Below are 19,842 nucleotides of genomic sequence, written 5' to 3' on the forward strand. Positions count from 1 at the left end.
TGGGTGAAATTATTATGCCTGCATCGAAGATACTGTTATTTGTGTAAGATGCATTTCGGGGATTGTGAGGGCTCAATGTAAATATGTCTGTGTGTGAGATGTCTGTGGTTCTTTGTGGCCACGTTTCGCAGCGTTGAGGGCACGAGTTGTATCTGGAAATACAAGTAGGGGCAGTTCTGTGCTTTGAGCAAAATATTAAAAGGGCATGGCACCGTGACCTGCCATTTTCCTCTTGCTGTAAGGCTAATATATTGTTCACATGAAAGGGCATCTGTTTTTTTTATTAACCGTTATTTGAATTGCCCAATTATAGTTGGATTATTTAACATTAAACAATAGGTCAAACGCCCAAGTGCCCTTTCGTGTGTGTGCGCGCGTTTTTGCAGTGATTCACTTCCATGCTGTTTTTACCTATAAAGTACTGCTGTAGATATAATACGGAAAACTAAATGTTTCCAACAGCCTAGGAATTTACTGTACATTTAATATAAGTGTATGACCTGCAGAGTATGCGTTTACTTTTGCAGATGTAGTTGTGCGTGCATGCGGCGTGTGTAATTGTATACTTGACTTTTTACGTCTTGATATTTACACCCACGTGCGTACGTGTGTGTGTGTATGTGTGTGCACACGTACAGGAGGCATGGCAGCTTCGGGAGGCCCCCAGCAATGCGTGTCGCGTGTTCAGCTCACCATTTCGTGCCGCAGCCTCCTGGACCGAGACATGCTCACCAAGTCCGACCCCTTCTGCGTGCTCTTCATCGAGTGCGACAAGCAGTGGATGGAGGTGAGCAGCGGCTGTGAGCACTACACGTCTCGCTCAACCGCTCTGCGAGCGTTTTTCCTGCCTCACCAAGCGAGTGCAGCGGGTGGCTGTGTGTAGTTCAGAAGTGAGGGGGGGGCGGGTGGGTGTTTTGGTGTGCCGCAAGGTGCAGAGCCATGCCAGCCCTCCTGCTGTGCCAAGTTTGGGAGCCCCGGCAAGATGAGATGGAAAATATTACCGTCTTACTCTTTCTGGATGGCTTTCTCATACACAGGGAGTTTTTTATGGTCCACCCTGAGCCGCGGTAGATTACTTGAGCGAAAATTGTCTCAAATGTATGCAGTTTTGATTGGTTTCAGTCATGGTTGATTCTGGACCCCCCCACCCCACCACTGTTTGGGTCAGAAGCCTAAAAAATTAAGCCATATTTTTCAGCACAGTAATGGTGGCACGGACAATGTTAGCTGCAGCATTCTTCTGTTTAACCGATACCAACAGCAACTGTTTGTGGGTAGAATACGTGGTGTCTTGGCAGTACAGCTTGGAATATAACCATATGATACTATACACGATTATATACAAAATTAAATAAATGCTATGAAATCTACATTTACGTGGCCATGCTTATTGCTGTCTTGTAATATGTAGAGTTCACGTGAAAAATAATTCTGCCGCAACATATGTTTTACATTTTGCACAATTTAAAGCAATTTGTTCACAGTGATGGGATTTGACAATGCTGTTGATGTCGTATAAACTGAAAGGTAGAAGATGAGGTTTTAAATTTGTAATGCCTACTCTTCGGTTTTTTGGTAAAGTCACGTAGGTAAAAAATAAATAATAATATATAATAGAAATAATAATAGAAATAATAAATCACGACGTTTCAGAGGCAACACAAGTCCCCGAAACGTCGTGATTTATTATTTTATTTATATTTATATTATTTGTATTATTTTTTATTTTGTACCTACGTGGCTTTACCGAAAAAACCTACGAGTATGAATACTTGCAGTCACGAAAGCTTCAAATCTAGAATTTGCAATGCCTGCTCTCTGCTGTGACTCTGCATGCGCAAATGGGCAGGTGGCACGCACCGAGACCATCAAGAACACGCTGTGCCCAGACTTTTCCCGCAAGCTCGTCATGGAGTACCGCTTCGAGGAGGTGCAGAAGCTCAAGTTCGCGCTGTTTGATGAGGATGCGCCCTCCGCCAAGCTGGTCGACCACGACTTCCTGGGCGAGATTACCAGCACCCTGGGGCAGGTGATGATAATACTAATATGAATTATAATGCCCTTTAATAATGTAGAAGAGCCTCACTGTGTGTTATGGCTTACTTTGAAGAAGGGTTTTTTGTCCATTTCCATGAATTGTCCATTTCCATGAATTGGGATTTTTGTCCATTTCCATGAATTTGTGTTTGGCTTCATGTGGAAAGAAAGCAGACTACTGGAGAAACCCACAAGTACGAAGGGATAACACAGATATATTCAATAAACATGATGATGCAATTTGTTAAATCTATGCTAGAACTGTGCCCATCACTGTACGACTATCTCCTGACCACCACCTAGAAACCCCATGCCTACAACATGTGGTATGCATTGGTTGTCACGCATCTAAACACTAACCAGACCCATCCCTGCTCCGCTTCTGAGATCCAACAAGATTGGGTGTGTTGGGAGTGATTTTGGTTGGAGGCCAGCTTTGGCAGCTCTTGTCTGCTCTTTGAGTTCATGGTTTTGGTTTTATTTTGCACGATGTTTTTTTCTCTGCCACCTTCCCTGTTTTTTCCTGGCAACGAGCAATGGTTGGCATGGCTGCAATCGACTGGCCTTGGCTGCCAAATGTTGCTTGGCTGATGATTTTTACAGGGGTTGCGTTGTTTGCGTGAGCGGCCGCGTTTTATGAGGATTCGCGAGTGTGTTTCGCTGCAGGGGGTCTCTGCGTGCATTATTTAGCTGAGTGAAGCACGCCTCAAACCTGTTGAATGGTTTCCCTTAACAGCCGTGTTCTGGCATCCGCCATGACACAGCCTTAATAGAGGCGTCGGGTTAGAATATATTTTTAGCGCTTTCAGTCAGATGTTAAGACAAATACAATTGCCAGTGTTTTTTTATTTTTCTCGTATACATTTCTTTCTTGTTGAAAGTGTTGGTGGTGTTTGCTCTGACAGGGCACGATACCAGTACCAGTTGGTCAGATTGCCTTTGAATTTTAAAGCTATAATTTGCTTTGATGCCCACTCAGTGCGAGTTTCAATGCTATGTTTGCAGTGCGGGTATGCGTGTTAAGTGCGAGTATTTTGAATGCATGAATATGTACATGTTTATATAAGATGTATTCGTGATCACCGTTGAATGTATACATCACTGCCTAATAATTATAATAGCGGGCCTAGTTTTAAGGAAATTAGCACGGTTGCTTGCGAGGATTCATTCCTTTATTTGTCATTTGTTCCCGACTTACGCAGGGGCTGAACTGCGAGAGCAAAAATCACACACTTTGAAGTGACGATGGCTTGGCTTACTCGAAGCTCGTTTGAAACAACTATTTAAAATTCTAAGTGCACTAACGCTTTGGTGGAACTTATTTTTTCAGGAACACACCGTGTCGCGTTCCTTTCTCTGCATCTCCTGAAATAATGGCACACCTTAATTCCATATTCTCCTTTACCTTGACTACATATTAGGTGTGGCAGCATTGTGGCTTTGCACAATCTCAACATGTATGTATTTAGTGGCACTGCGAGTCACACTCAAATTTTCTGTTTCACCTCAAACATTAAAGCAGTGAGTGTACGCCAACTATCATCCGCTGGTTAATTGTGCATCATTATTTGGCGCTTGTGTGCATCAAGACTGTTGCCTATTATACAGCGAACGTGAATATTTTATCGCAGCAAATTTTATCTTTTTTGGTGCCTCGTTGCCCATTCAGTTGGTGACATAAAAGAAAATCGTTGTTTAGTCGCAGTTTGTTCCCCACAGAATTAGAGAGGATCAGAACTGGGACATCTGTGCAGTGACAGCGCACGTCACCATGGCCACCACGTCACCTCGATTACAAAGCGCGATTGATGTGCTCTTCCACAATTTTGCATTTCGAATGAAAATGATAATCAACCGGCTTTTGGTTTTTACTCATTGAATGGGGCCACTTATAAGAGCGTACCGTGGCTGCACAAACACATGCGCACATGTGTGTGTTTGTACGTTTATGTGTGTGCACATACACTGGGGAGAAAGAGTGGGGAGCGTTCGTATATTGGTTAGCGCATTGCTTTACGAACCCAATGCCCTGAGTTCAATTCCTGCTCATGGCGAACATCGGTTCCGAATATTTGAACCGGTCCTGGGCCTCCTGTCGATGAACTCATCCCTAAATGAGTACCTGGTTCGGTATGCAAACATCAGCACTGGGGAGACAAAGGCGGTCGGGCATGGTGCTGGCCACCCACCCTCTTCACATGCCATGCTGGCCTAAATAGTTCCTCGCTATCAGAACCTGCTCCAACAGTCTGTATGGCTACAGTGGGGAATCTTTGTCTTTGTATATACCCTTGAATTGATGTTGGGGAGTGGGGTTTTGTCTTTTCAGATAGTATCGCACAGAACGTTGACACGTCCACTGCTGATGCAAGATGACAGACCTGCTGGCCGAGGCACGATCACGGTATGGCAAGTGCCCTGCGCCGCTTTCACTCCGGGTTTACACGGCTGTCCTCCATCCCTTGGAACGGGGTCCCTGTGGAGTCATGGGCAGACGCACAGGTTCTCAGGCTGAGCGCAGTGTCATCTCCTTTAATGGCGACATCTTCCAGCTGCTAAATACTGAAGATACGAAACCTGTGACTGAAAGGCACATTCTTAGATTTAAATGTTCTTGACTTATTTTCTTAATTAACAGTCTCCAATTCAAAGTTGATACGAATTTTGCATAGTTTGTGCATGCGTTGAGAACATGCAATGAGAAGAATTAGAATAGAGATGCCGGTGCAAGTGAGAAGAAGTAGGGTGAGATGGAGGGATGTGGTGGAATGAGATATTGGGACAGTGGATGTGACTTAGAGAAAAGTCACGAATAGAAGGACATGGAGAAATAAACTGCAAGCAGCTGACCCCTTGCAAAAATCGGACTTTTGGTTTCAAGAATAAGAATTTACAGTAATTTTTTCAGCAATCCCCATCGCGATTATATGCTGGGTGAACAGGGTGACTTGATGTGTCTCGACCAGCAATCAGTTGCAGCTGTCAGGCTCACATATTTTAAATGTACTGCATCGTGTACACGTGTGTATTTCATTTTAAACAGCATAGCAGTGTGTTGCATATATGTGTCCAATAATTATTGGGTCTTTCGGTAAAGTCACGTATATAGGTGCAAAGAAAATAATAAAAAATAACAGAAAACTACGACGTTTCGATCGCAACACAAGCGGTCTAAATTTAGTAGTTTTCTGTTATTTTTGGTTATTTTCTTTGAACCTATCTATGTGACTTTACCGAAAGACCCAAGAATATGAATTCCTGCAGTCACGAAAGCTTTAAGTCAAAATTGTATCCAATAAATCACGTGTTTTTATTTCCACTGAGTCAACCCTCTCAATCAAATGTTGCTTGCTAGATGGATTTATACAAATGCATGTAATATAATAGGGTTATATCAGATGATGGCGGGCGTGGTGCATGGAAATAGACATGTTATGCGTGAGGTCATAGTCAGCTAGAACGGGTCACAGCCGGCCGTGGCAGCGGTTAAAGTGAGAATGCCGCTCGTTACAGTGTGAACCCTTCAATTTCACACTCCTTTCTAGCGTGGGATGAAAATTACACCTATTTTATCAAACATTTTATTGTCTTCAGTTGATGTGGTCAGGTTTCTGTTTTACGTCATACAGAGGAACTGCTCATCTTTATTTCTACTACATTTAGAATTCTGGATATATATAGTAGATTCCTGATAAGAAAATGGAATAGGAGAGTGATTGTCTCTGTACCCTAATTGCCCCTTTGATCTGGAGCATCTGCAATGTCTTCAAGCACCATTAGAATGCATATATTCCTCATGAGGATTGTAGTAGAGCTGTGCCTGTATGGGGCAGTTAGGAGGAGAGAGGGAACGAGTAACTCAGTTCGTTTGTCTAAGCGTGTTCGACTGTGTGTGTGTGCCGCATCCCAGATATCGGCCGAGGAAATCACGGACAACAGAATAATCACCCTCAGCATGGCGGGGCGCAAGCTGGACAAAATGGTACGTGTGAGATACGAGCACGTCAAGCCGCTATCGCCACTCGCTCCGTGAGGCTCGATGCACGAGGCTTGATCGTGGGCCCCGTGTGTCCACATCTCCACATGCCCATTAAAAGCAGGGCGACGAAATTACCCGCTGCATCTATGTGTCAGGTGGTCCGGCGCTTTTTTTCGCTCTTTATTTGTTTTTTTTTCAACTGCAGACATGTCTCCTTTATGCATGACGCAGACGCCCACTGCAGCGCAATCACACGGATTGCGAACAATAATGCTCATTGTGGTTGTTATCTCCGACCTTTGAGCAGGCATGCTCACAGGGGCCTTGTTATATTGCGCCGCTTATTCAGCCTCCCACAGAGTTGGCTTTTTAAAATAATATTCTTGTTATTATTTGGTTTCACAAGTGAACCCTCTTTATCATAAAAAAAATGCTAAACATTTTCTGGCAGCTTGAAAGCCACACGTAGCTCGGACTTCTAGCAGAAGGATTATTAAACCCAACTTCAAAAGCCCCTGATGGAAACTGCAGTGAAATCGTTTTATTTTAATAAACACATTCTCACTCACTTTGAACGTTGGTAAAGGTGATCCATTATTGAACACTCGTTCAGTTGATTGGCTGAGGCTGCTGGTTTGGTGTTGCAGGGATGGTTTCTGTTGGTGTGCGGTATTGCTCGAGAAAGCTCTCACTATACTACGATTTTTGGCACAACGATACCGATGCTTAATGATTTATACGATCGTGATTACAGAATAACTGTTTTCACTCCCCCCTCCACTATATAAATGTTCAGAGGTGTTTTCATGTTCATTAGTTACAGTGGCGGGCTGTTCCCCTGAGTGAGATTGTACTGTTTATGCACTAACCTTGACAGGTGGTCAACAAAAGGGATTTTATGTCTAGATAAATACATTAATGTTGGTTCCTGCGACTTTGTTGCTTGGCCAGACTAGGAATATAGAGGGTTTTTTTCTTTCATATCTGTTACAAGGAAGGCGAAGTGAGCAAGCTATTTAAATCAGAAATCAATACTTCAGTTACTGTGACGGGAGTGAAGGCACCTAGGCTACTAGCGGTAATTGGAAGAGTAACTGGTGTGCTGAGGATTATGGAGGATGGAGGGATGGGGGCGGCTTAGGACAAGAGCCGTGCTAGTTTAGATAACAGGGAGTCAGACGAAGCGTACATTATACGGCGTACATGGAGAATATGAACTATTCTTTTCTTGTCAGTACAATCATGTGAATCTCATTGTGTAGATTGTCGGGCAAAATGTAATCAATCTAGCATTCTATCTGTATTTGAACATGAGATGGGCTTGGGGTTTTTTGTATGGTCCGGGTAATTTGGGTTTCAATCGGGATGGTGCCTGCATTTCCTCGCCTAAAAAACGTGTTGTGTCAAGCCCCTGATTCTTGTTTACCATTGTCCTGTGTGTCTTTCTGGCAGGACCTCTTTGGAAAATCAGACCCATATCTTGAGATTTACAAGCAGAGCCCTGATGGCACCTGGATGCTGGTGCACAGAACCGAAGTGAGTGTTTGTCATATTACTTAATTCCTGCATTCTTAATTTTGGCATTATCATCGTGATCACGAACGTCACCATTATAGTAATCAGCAGTGCTGTTGTCCTGAAATTCATTGCCATCTTTTGTGAGTCCCTTATCACCAGCTTTCACCACTCGAATGTGTCTTGCTTAAAACCCGGTGAACGTCACATACGCCGTGCTTCCCCCAATCGGCACCTATCTATTTAGGGGGCCTTTAGTCTCCCTGGCCCAGCCATAAATAGCCACCAGGATGTGTTGTGCTTTGCGAGCACCACCTTCCGCCCACACTCCCGACACGTGGCTCGGTGCCCACTCCAGCTGTGCTCTAACGACGCCTCTCCTCTGGGCACACCCCTCGTCCCCTCAAACAAGTCACGTGATTGGCCAAACCATAAATACCCCTTATTCACGCGGAGGGATCGATGCTCATAGGAGTCAGCGATGTCAGAGCTACAGACAAAGCGGAGGTTGCCAAGAGCCGAGCGTGATGATGAACGTGCTCATGGTGGTCTGTCTGAAGCGGTGGTGATGACACTATCGCTTCAGAAGTGGTAGTGATGAGACGGTTTAACTCTCATTTTAGCCATGAGCACTTAAAAAAAAAAAATTCTGACATTTAAATCCAGTTACTGCTGACCAGCCGTGCTGATCATTGGCATCGACCAATTAAATCGTTGAGATGGGCTGGTAACGAGTGGACAGTCAGTCGAATCATTGCCACTGATTAGTGACTCCAGTCATTTGGATTGAGTAGTCGCTAGTGACCAGTCAAGCACATTATTTTCATTGAGCGGTCCAGTCAATGAGACTGATTGCTCCTTACTGGCAATGAAACTGTTTGCCTCCCCGAGCGATTTGGTAAAATCGCTAAATTTGATTTGAGAGTTGATTATTTTTTGCCTCGTTTTTACCATCTCGTTTGTCCACTCTCGCTTGTACCGTGTTTCTCACACCATTAACCTGATTGTCACGGTTTCATGTAATAGTCACCGTATAATATTAATAATAATATACAGCCCTTTATAAATGTACTTCTGGATGGTCTCGATTATTCAAATATGTAAATGACAAGAACGCCCATCACAATATAAAAAATTAGTGCAGACCGGAAAACACATTGAATTATATCTCATTACACTGATAATGCTTGTCTTTGTGCTGTACGCCTTTTGTCTAACACCGTTTTGAGACTCGGCTCAAAAGAAAGCTGTCTCTGGTGTGGACCAATCAGTTTCAAAGACAATGCATATATTATCAGAGTATGTTTTTTGTTGGCATTCTGACCACAAGTATTGTGGTTAATGCAGACATGATACCTTGTAAAAGGTTTCAGTTTGGTGTTCTAACATCTTAACACCTGTTTGTTGCCAGAAAAAAGGGGAAAACCTATTTTCACACATAGAATTAACCCATACATTTATATATTTAACAACATAACTATATATGGTCTCATAAATGCAGTTGGTCGTGGGGACTTTTTGACCATACTTCAACACGATTTTTGCACGCTGGTCAGTTGGGGTTGATGAAGCTGGGGACCATTGACATGGGAGCATAGAACTGCAGTAGAACAATGGATTTTACATTAGGGTCACCCATTACAAACACTATCCAGACTCACCCATGTTTAGTTTCTGTGGTCTGACAAGCTGAAGTTACATTCTGAGTGATTTGGTCATTGGTGTAACATGATCGAATCCCGGGATCGTGAAACACGATGGCAGTTTGTCAAGGCCTACATCCAGCAGTTGATTGATCATGGCTGATGATGATACCATTATCAGTAGCCTAAGATATTTTTTGCAGTCTTTTTGCACATTTTTTCTTCACTATTTTTCTTGAACATATCTATATATATAAAAGGGAAATTTTGTGAATATGTGTGTCTGTTCAAAATGTTTAGCATACTTCCCGTCATGCAACAAACTTGAAATTTGGCACGTGGGTACTTTCCAGACTGTACACCATGGAAAAATTATAAAAATAGACTTTTGTATTTTTTGGGGGGGGGGGGGGGGCGCAATAATGGATATATTTTGCACGGCAAGTGAGCTGTGACGTCACACCTTTGTCATGTCACCCGCATGCGGAAGCGTCACGCAGTGTGCCTGCTGACGTCACGCCCCCCCCCCCAACCCTCCGCGAGTGCAGTGCCATACAATTGTGTTGCAGGTCTAAGGCGTTCTTCGCGCAGAATTGCTTTATTATTTGAGTTGTTTACTGCCGTACGCACCCTAAAAGTTGTGTGTGTCTGCAGCAAGCGCGTGTAGGTGTACCTATGGACGCGCGCGCGTGTGTGTGTGTGTTGGGGGGAGCGGTAGTGCAGTGGTTAGCACGCTGCGCTACGAACCCGGCAACCCGAGTTCGATTCCCGCTCACGGCCACCACCGGTGACGATTATTTGAACTGGTCCTGGGCCTCCCCTAGGTCGACTCAGCCTCAAACGAGTAACTGGTGTGGTGTGTGAACATCGCCACTGGGGGGAGAGAGGGGGCTGGGCGTGGTGAATCCAAGTCCCGGGTGAACCCGGGTAGTAAAGCTAGTCAATAAATATATTTGCTTTAGCAAAGTCAAGCAAACACAGCTTCTTGACATTCCTGAAAAAAGTTTTCAATATATTTTCAGTCATGAATGTAGATTTATATTTAAATCAACTTCAGGCCAAATTATGTTGGTTTAAATTAGATTTGGAGCTGTTATGCAAGAGCTGTGGATACTTTTGGCAGCAATTATCCTCAGTGCTCAGAGGTCACTCAATAAGTGGAAGTATTAATTCTAACCAATTTTTTCCCCAGGAATTTTAATCGGCAAATTTAATTTTCATTACATTATTAATATTATTTAATGTTTTGTAAGCCAGCGTCGTCGTGACTTGTGGGTATTTAATTGCACTTGTCCAGGCTAGCCCACTGAAATAATTCTTAATGCCAGGCTTACATTCAAGTCCGAAGTGAGGGATTCTTTTTTCTGAGAAAATACACGAGCTTTGGGTGAGATGCACCTGGGCTTCATAATATTAAGCCGAACGGGTATTCAGCAAATGATGTAGCACGAGCTAAAGGGAGAAGACGACTAGGACGAACAAGGCTTAGCCCCCTCAAACCTCCTCACTAGCTTTTATTCAAATACAGCCTGTGCTCTACAATGTTCCGAAGCAGGACTGTGCAAGCTAGCACAAGGTCATTACAAACAGCACCCGTAGAGGGCTGAAGCAATTGGTGAACCAATGCCCCCAGACGTGTCAGTCTATTACGCGCTTGCGCAACCTTGCGTTCTTTCATTTTTGGACATCGATTTTCTTAAGAAAGAAATATATGTATGGAATATATGTTTAATTAAAAACGTGTTTTATTTCAAAACAAATATTTCAGCCCCACCACAAATGTATAACAGCCCACCCATACAGTATGTTTACCTGTGGCCTACAGGCTTAACGATTTCTAGCTCAGTACGGTAACAAAGCGAGGGCCCATAGGCATGCAGCAATGCATTGATTGATCAATTTAAAATACATTTGTATGCACGATACACGCATTAAAGCAGTGGTTCTTAACCTGGAGTGCACGCACCCCCTGGGGGTGTGCAAGATGCCCTTTCTGGGGGTGCAAAACATGGCAGATTTTTTTTAGAAGGTAGATAATCAAAAACACAAATTAAACACAGGCACATAGGTACAACTACTTTGTTTCATCAAACCTACGTGTTTATTAACATTAAATATGTTTTAAACGATTGAGAACCAAAGGGGTGCAGGCTGCAGTAAAGGTTAATAATCACTACATTAAAGCATGCTTGTGAGAATCAGTTTTTTTTGTATATGTTGTATGAAATAGGTTCACGTGACCTCTGCAGCCACAAGATGTGCTATCGTTCACCACAATAGAAAAATAAATATCAGCTATAAAATCTTAATTGTGACCCTAAATCGTGAACATTTGTAGAAACATGAGGGGAGCGAATCGTCACATGCCTAGTACTAACAAATATCATCCTTCCACAAAACACTTTGCAATAGGTCCATGACCCCATGATCAAGCTAAATCAGTATCATGATTTAAAAATAATAATAATTCTGTGGTGGAGCTGTGACACAGTAGTCAGTGCACTGCACTATGAACACAACAACCTGAGTTCGATTACCAGCCATGGCTAACATCAGTCGTGAGTGATATCTGAATTATTTAATCGACCTGCATCGAACAGCGTGGTAAAAGCATGTTCAAACAACCTCCATGACCAGCATGACATGGGGAGGCCTTCATTCGACAGCATATTGACTCAAAATACATATATATTTTTTATGAATCTATAATAACATTGGTAATCATATGAAGAAACTGACCCCCCCGTCAAGGGAATGTGGACTTTCCACTGATTTATTTTCACCGCAATGTTCATTTGAGTGGCTTTTACTTTGATGAATTAATTTGTGGGCTTGGACTGTTTTAGCTCTCCGATGTGTTGTCAGGTTGTTCCGTGTGATGTTCTGTGCGATGTCTTGATGTTTCACCTCACCGTGCTGGGAGCTTCTTCAGGAAGTGAATTCAGGAACTGGATTCAGCTAGGGGCTTTGTTGCAATTCATGCCGGACAAACACACCGTGCAACCCAAAACTCACAGGAGTGGTATGCAGCGCAACCGCAAGACCCACGCAAACGCTTTATTTTATTGTTTGAGCACCTGCAATAGGTGTAGCGCTGAAGGATGTTAGTGGGCGTGAGCCCAGTACATTCAGGTTGTCTAGACAACTTCCTAATGAATGGGAAGGTTGTCCATTCTGTTAGAGGCACTTATACTCTGAATGCTCGGTTACGTGCCTCTGAAAGTAAAAACGGGACAGCACACATAGGCACAAGGACAGCTTTGCATTGCAATTGTCACAATACTAGCCTCTGCCAGTTTTAGTCAGATGTGCGTAAGAAGGTGATTTCTGCTTGAATGCATACTCGTGAGTATAGAAGGGCAATGGAAGGGGCAGGGGGTGAGGGGGGGGGTGATCCTCGATGTGTGTGGACGCAATCTCTCACACGACTCTCGTCCTGCACTGGCGGCCTCCAGGTGGTGAGGAACACTCTGGACCCGACATGGAAGCCATTCACCCTCCACCTGCAGGTGCTCTGCAATGGGGACCTGGAGAAGAACATCAAGGTATGCATATGTGCAAGCAGGGAGGCAATAACAGAAAATTCACCCTTGGGTAACTGCTGTGCACCTGTGGGAGCTGCATCTCTGAGTCATCCTTATGAGGAGGACCTGGTTTGTTTGACATTGATTCTCTTAAGTAGTGAAGCTGAGCCCTTCTATAAAGGCATGCCCATCACGACTTGCGTCTTTATGATTTTGCGTCTGTTAATATCGTCAGCCATGATAACTCCACTTGTGCATGAATTCCTCCAACATTAAGATGCTAATGCGTGCAGTAAGAACAGTATCCGATGGAGTGTGCTTAAACATGGAATTGCATTTCCAGTAAGCTTTACAGTATAATGGTTATAGCTAACAACAGATTAAAAAAACCTCCAGACAAAACAAAGCACAACTGATGGCTCTGAACCACTTACAGTTACAGCCATAAACTAACCTGCATTGCAGGCACCACTGGTGAATCACCAGGAGCCTAAACAAACACAACATCAAGGTTAGGTTAGGTTCGGCACCTTCCACAATGTACAATAACTGCAAGCACCTGTTAAAGACAAACTGTCAAGAAAGGTGTATACAGATTTACATGTAGCTGTGGCCTTCATTGTGTTGGCCAGACCAGCAGGAGAATCATTGTGCATCTGAAGGAAGGAACACCAGAGACGGATCATATACTCACAGTGTAATGCATCTGCTGTTGCAGAAAACGCATGTCAAGGAGATGGACACTGTGAATGCAAGTCTTTTGCAAAAATAGGTAGTCATGGCAACGCGTAACCAGATAAACAAATGAGATAGAGATCAATAAAAAAAACTTCATTAGAACTGATAGTTATAAAGTAATTTCTGTATGGCACCACGTTTTCAAAAACAAGTGAATATTTAAACTGTACAGTACTACAGACTAAACCCAATTATACATCAACAGAACCAGCACAACATATGTAACCTGATGATTAAATTGTAAAAATAGCATGACAACTCAATAACCACTCGAAGTAACACCATGCAGTAGGCTAGGAATCTATGTCAATGAAGCCCTATTTGGAGAAAAAATTTACGTTTTTATTGAAATGTTGAAATAATTCACTTTGGCTTTAGAATAGATTTGAAATATATTTCTGTTGAGGATATTTGAAATAATAATCACATTAAAGGTGGCCAGGCCCAAATTACAATGAGACAGAGGAGGTTGGCATTGTTGTCACGGTGGGTACTTGAGAGCACACAGCTGAGGCAGCCTCGCTTAGTCTTCAAGTTCACTTTCCGATGAAGCTCACTTACACGGTGGTGAGATGTTGACTACCTCGCCAGATATACAGGAGGTCATGGGTTCGATCCCAACCCTGACGCCTGTATATTTGGAGTTTGCATGTTCTCCCGTGGTCGCATGGATTTTTCTCCGGGCCCTCCCGTTTTTCTCTCCACATTTAGAATAATGCATTTCAGGGTATTTGGCTGCTATACAGTTCCACATGATAAGCCACTTCGTTAAGCCTAATTTGTGACCAAGTAGCTTCTAAAAAGAGCTCTTTAGCTCAGTGGGCCTTACCTGGTAAAATATAAATTGTTACAGGCAACCCCCGCACCTTCAACCTAATTGGTTCCTGGCCGACGGTCGTAAGTCGAGCCATCGTAAGTCAAACCATTATTTTCCATTAGGCACATTGTTATAAATTTGGATTCAGCTTCTGGAAACCGATTATATACCATAAAAATACTTGAATTGACCACGAAAATAAATGTAAAAACTCAAACATTTATTGTAACTGAACATAACTTTTTACAACTATTTATTAAGTAAAAGAAAACACTTACATTTGATCATTCTTACGTACCTTTTATGCATTTGCATTACATTTCCTCTTCTCAGAGGTAACGAAAGGCGAAATGTTTTTTAAATGTGAAGAAAATTGACTAAAAAGTGAAGAGCATTGTGAACGAGACGCTGCTGCGTTTACTCTAGGCGCAGCTGCAGACTGATGTACATACGCATACGGCGGAATAGCAAAGGAGTGCCATCAGGCGACGAGTCGGTAGTAAGAAAGGTCGTAAAAGTGGGGGGTCGCAAATTGAGCCATCGTAAGTCGGGGGTCACCTGCGATAGTTAAATAGTTTGAACGACACATCATATGTTGATGTTAAGTTCAGTCATGAAAAGTCTTAAGTAATTGGTGAGGAGCTTTATTGGTCAGTATTTAATCCAAACTTTGGCAAATATAAGTAATATATTTTGTAAACGTAACAATATTGCCGGGTGGTTTGAGGTTTAATGACAACGATTTTTGACGTAAAACTAGCCTGTGTGGATTTTGATTTAAAGCTTTCGTGACTGCAGGGATTCATCTTCTTGATTTTTTCGGTAAAGTCACGTAGAAGGGAAATAATAAAATAATAAAAATAAAACATAATAAAATAATTCTCACAACGTTTCGGCCACAACGTAAGCAGCGGTCCTCAGGTGAAGAACAGGTCTGTCGGAAAGACAGTGACATTCAGACACTGTCTTTCCGACAGACCTGTTCTTCACCTGAGGACGGCTGCTTGCGTTGTGGCCGAAACGTTGTGAGAATTATTTTATTATGTTTTATTATTATTATTTTATTATTTCCCTTCTACGTGACTTTACCGAAAGAACCAAGAAGATAACCTGTGTGGCTTCAGCAAAAAACAAATATGGATCGATTACATGGATTGTTGTGCTGTGAGACTAAGAGAGATGGTGGCAGCTTAGGGAGGCCTTCATCTTGGCTGATGATGATTATAATTCCGCTCTTAAATCTCCTTCTTTGTGTTGTCCAAGTGGCACACGCACTTGCTTGCTTTCGTTAAAGCTCGTACGTTAAGCTCGTTTTGGGTTGAAAGGAATCTATTTCCTGCACGCTGTAAGAACGCTACTTTGAACTCTACTTTTACATAACATGACATGTAGAAATGCACATGGGTAGAAATTGCAATGCTTTCATGTTTCGTAAATAGATCTGCGTTCAAAGCTTACATTTCTACTGCACGCCTTTTAATTGGGTAAGATGAAGATAATTCTTGTTTTTGTCGTAAAAAATTACAAATGATTCTTTGCTCGAGGGGCCCACGTGGAACATGAAATATAACAGCACAAAAAATACCGACGTTCTTAATTTGCTTTGCACATCTCTCGTCACTTAAGTTTTCCACGATTAAAAAGCATGTCTAACTGAAGCTTTAATATGCCCATTATTGCCTTTTAAAAGGCTTTTTGGTGCACGTTATTTGTATCATTAGGTCAGAGCTCACTAACCAGCAGAGATTGCATCTACATTGCAGTAAGTGCATCTATTTACATAAAACTGACACTAATTGGTGGGTTTTTGTCCCTCATGCTCCTGGTCTGCAGACAGCAGGCAGTTCTTTATCTTTTTTCCAGCCAATTTGAAATGTAAAAGTTAACACTTTCCCCACACAGAAGAAAACGAGTGAGAAATGCAACGTGGAGATTTATTTTTTTCTCTCGGCTTAACCCAACGACAAAGAAACATGTCACGATGACCCGTTCGGCCGTGACAGTCCAGTACCTTGGATATTTCTTTGCCTTCTCACAAATATCATCACGTCAATTTGTAAATATTCGCGTTCATGGTGGGCGTAGCGGCTGGAACAGCAGCTGCATGAGTGTGTGCTCTCCCACGCTTTAATGAAAAGGAGATGATTAATTTCAATTGATGGACTGCGTTCTCCGATTCGGGGAGGGTGAACGGTACACCTCGATAGCTTGCGCTGGGGTGCAGCGAGCGGAGGGGCAGTAGAAGTGGGGGAGCTACGGCTGTTCTGTTCACGGTGCGGCTCGTGTGGCCGCGTGAGAAGCAGGGCTGTGCGCAGAGAGATAAGCCGCTAAAAAAGCAAAGAAGAGCACGGCGCCTCTTTGGGGAAGATGCACGTCGACGGCAGAATGCTAATTGTGAGAACAGTGTGTCATTGTTACGTGGCAATTGTTAATACAAATAATAAAAATGTGTTTTTAATGTTTAAAAAATGGAGATTAACTAACACGTGCAGCGGACATTTATGGGCTATCTGCCCATGGATCGTGATTATGATGAATTTGAGTCTGGTAATGCGTTAATATTTGCAACTATAATTTGTATCCTTCAGCGAGATTTCAGATATGTTTATGGAACGTTTATTTTGCGTTTTTTTTCTCATTGCCGTGAAAGATGAGTGACATGCAAATTTTTTTATTTGATGGTTTTATATGCTCATGTAAAGGCGCTAATTCAATGCAAGTAAAAAAAACACATTTGTTTAACTCTTCTATCGTTTCATTGTTCATCACATTGCATAATTCCTGGTCATTTAAATCTCCGTTGTGTCAGCGTCCTTCAACCTCACACCTAACCTGGCCAATTTCCAACGCTGTACCGTGCATGTTTTTACCAAACACAAACCCTTTCCAAATGCAAATAATTTGGTAGAAAATGCATTTGTCCACAAACATTACCAATTTGTGATGACCAAAACAATAACGGGGTTCCTAGAGGCGGTTGCTGCTATTGTCACAGTACTCGGCAGGTCATAAGTACAAATTACAGTCCGGGGAGGGGGAGGTCAACACAGCCCATCGTTCCTCATTGGATAAAATCAGTAACTGCTTTGCGAATTCAACAGTGGCTGAACTGCATGCTGGCTGTCTCTGGGCCACGAACAGAGATAAACACTTCACACATCTAATTTAAACAGTGACAGACTTAGAATTTTTACTTTGATCAACAATGGCAGGAAACGCATGACGCAAATAGCTAGCTCTTTAATGTATTCATGTATGTATGTTGAACTTCTTTCGCACCGTACGTAGGCAACTGTGCTAATTGGATGTGTGGGGGAAGGATGTATTTTCGGCTTGTATCCTGTATTGTTCGGAATGATGTCCATGACGTGTCATCATGCAGAAGAATACACAGTACACCCGAAAAACGCATCGGAGAGCTGTACGGGACTACTGCGAAAACTTTACGATAGCAGCTTCACAAACAGTTACTTTCTCTCTGCTGCCACCACTGTCACGTGCAGGTCGTGTGCTACGACTGGGACCGGCACGGTAGCCCTGACCTCATCGGCGAGTTCTACACCAACATCATTCGCCTCAAGGAGGCTTCCGGCAGCATGGAGGTAACGTCCACCACGGTGGACCCCACTCTCGCTTGCCACCCGCCATTTTACCGCCGCAGAATTTGCGCAGGTGCCTGTACAGGAGATGGTTCCACCTTTCAGCTAACATCACGTGCTGATGCTGCCCCCTTAAGTGTACTTTGTCCACTTTGACAGTGACATACTTTGGGTTAATCAGTTAAATATTAGGCAATATTGCAAAACTGCCAGTTTGGTCAGGTTTAGAATAACAATATTGTCCCCTTAGCCATGAAATGATTCACCCGCTGCTTAGTGATTTGCCAGATTTTCACGAAGTGATGCCACTGTTTGAAATGCTAAAGACCATTGAAAAATTATCCACAGATGGTCATTTAGTTTGGTAATGAAATGCTATTTTCCGTATTGCAGATGTCAGCTGGTGAGTTGTTGCATACACACACAGCGCTTTAGGTGAAGGCGCGCTGTCCAGCAATTATCTTGAGGTTCGTGTTTGACAAGAGGCTGTTCAATTGAGACCTCAGTCCATAATGAAGGCACGAATACTAATGAACTTCAACAGATGGATGCGGAGCCTTATTCTCAGTTATCTCATTAGAAATGGTATCGGAGTTGCATAAGTGAGCATTTGGAGTGGTACCATACGCACAGTCCCTGTAATTTAATACAGCAGATGCCAGATATAAGCACATCGCTTGGGAGTAAGAGAAGGTGGTTTATATCCAAAGTGTGCTTGTATAGAAGTTATCCTTCACCTTCTCCCCATCAGTGTAACTTGTCTTGCTTACATCAGAACTGTGCTTATATCCAGCTTCGGTTGGAGCGGCATCACGAATAGCTTGGCAGTTCCTATTTCCTTACTTGGTGAAAAAGCATACAATTATTGACTTTGAGACAAAACTCCCAATGTGCTGTGAGCTTTTGACAAAAGTGCCGTGAACGTGAGTTCCACAGTCGGAAATGTTTGGCTGTTGGAAGTGCATGGCTCTGCAGTACAGTGGAGTGCAATGCTTAGGAGATGAAACGCGTGGCTTTGCCCTGCGGCGGAATGCATTGGCGACCGGGCCGCGTGGGGTTCAAGGTGTAAGCCAGGAGGCGGACCGCCACTACCAGGCCAGAAAGCCCTGAAAAGGGGTTATAGGGGTCTGTTATCACGAGGATTTGTGGGACTTAGTGAAAATTCCTCGGTTCAAAGAGCCGCGCGGAATGCAATCTTACTGAAGGAGAATGTACAGTAACGCGTCGATATACCATTATAATTACGGCGCACAGTCTCAACATTTGCCGCAAGAACACTCGCGGTGTGCTCCTGTGTAACGTGAAATTGTTAAATATACACGGGCACAGGCAAGCAGCGTGGGTTTCATGTCAATCGATGCCTTTTTTTGCGTGAGCTGTGTTGGAGGTTCTTGTTTGGCATCGTGGTTAGTTGTGCTACTGTCTGAATCATAAACATACAAATCTAATGGAATTCAGCCTCCGTATTGCGTTGACATGTCAGAGTATATATTACCCCAGGGCTATGAAAAGATTGGAGGTCTTGTTATTGCAAGATCGCTTTGCTTGGGTAAGTGACATTTAATTTGACTTTTTAATGCCTTTTTTTTAGCTCAACAAAAGGTTGAATTATGCAGGAAAACAGCTTCACAGTTGACAAAATCCTCATATTGGGTTCTTTAAGCACTCGTCAGCATACCACGTTTCGTTAGGATCCCATTGTCTGATTGGCCAGTGTCACATGACTATATAAAAATATATATTCAAAGATCATGGAAAAATCTCCTCTGCTATAAACACTCACCATTACACAACACTAACCTTTCATTGCTGATACGTATCTAAGCAAATACTTGCGCTAAAATCGTCCAGCAGAACACTTGACATTTTGGCAATTTATGCGAAACATACCATTAGTTTAAGAGCTGGTGGCTGTTCGTCACTTGTGAAACGTTTTGCAGGGGGGCGGGGGCGGCAGGGAGGCATAGACACCGTGGCTTCGTGTTCATTT

The 19,842-nt window shown here is 43.0% G+C and overlaps 1 protein-coding gene across 1 annotated transcript in view; it reads left to right on the top strand.

The window, feature by feature from the left end:
* The window catches only part of LOC144942060 (copine-2-like), a 62,527-nt gene that overhangs the window by 16,215 nt on the left and 26,470 nt on the right, over window positions 1-19,842 (top strand). The window contains exons 2-8 of the mRNA XM_078868717.1: window positions 639-787; window positions 1,850-2,029; window positions 4,367-4,441; window positions 5,948-6,019; window positions 7,469-7,552; window positions 12,630-12,719; window positions 17,757-17,855. Of these exons, the coding sequence (XP_078724843.1) occupies window positions 644-787; window positions 1,850-2,029; window positions 4,367-4,441; window positions 5,948-6,019; window positions 7,469-7,552; window positions 12,630-12,719; window positions 17,757-17,855 (744 nt within the window). The 5' untranslated portion in view covers window positions 639-643. The remainder of the gene's footprint in view (window positions 1-638; window positions 788-1,849; window positions 2,030-4,366; window positions 4,442-5,947; window positions 6,020-7,468; window positions 7,553-12,629; window positions 12,720-17,756; window positions 17,856-19,842) is intronic.

This window comes from Lampetra fluviatilis, chromosome 26, assembly GCF_964198595.1.
Source record: "Lampetra fluviatilis chromosome 26, kcLamFluv1.1, whole genome shotgun sequence".
NCBI classification, from domain to species: Eukaryota; Metazoa; Chordata; class Hyperoartia; order Petromyzontiformes; family Petromyzontidae; genus Lampetra; species Lampetra fluviatilis.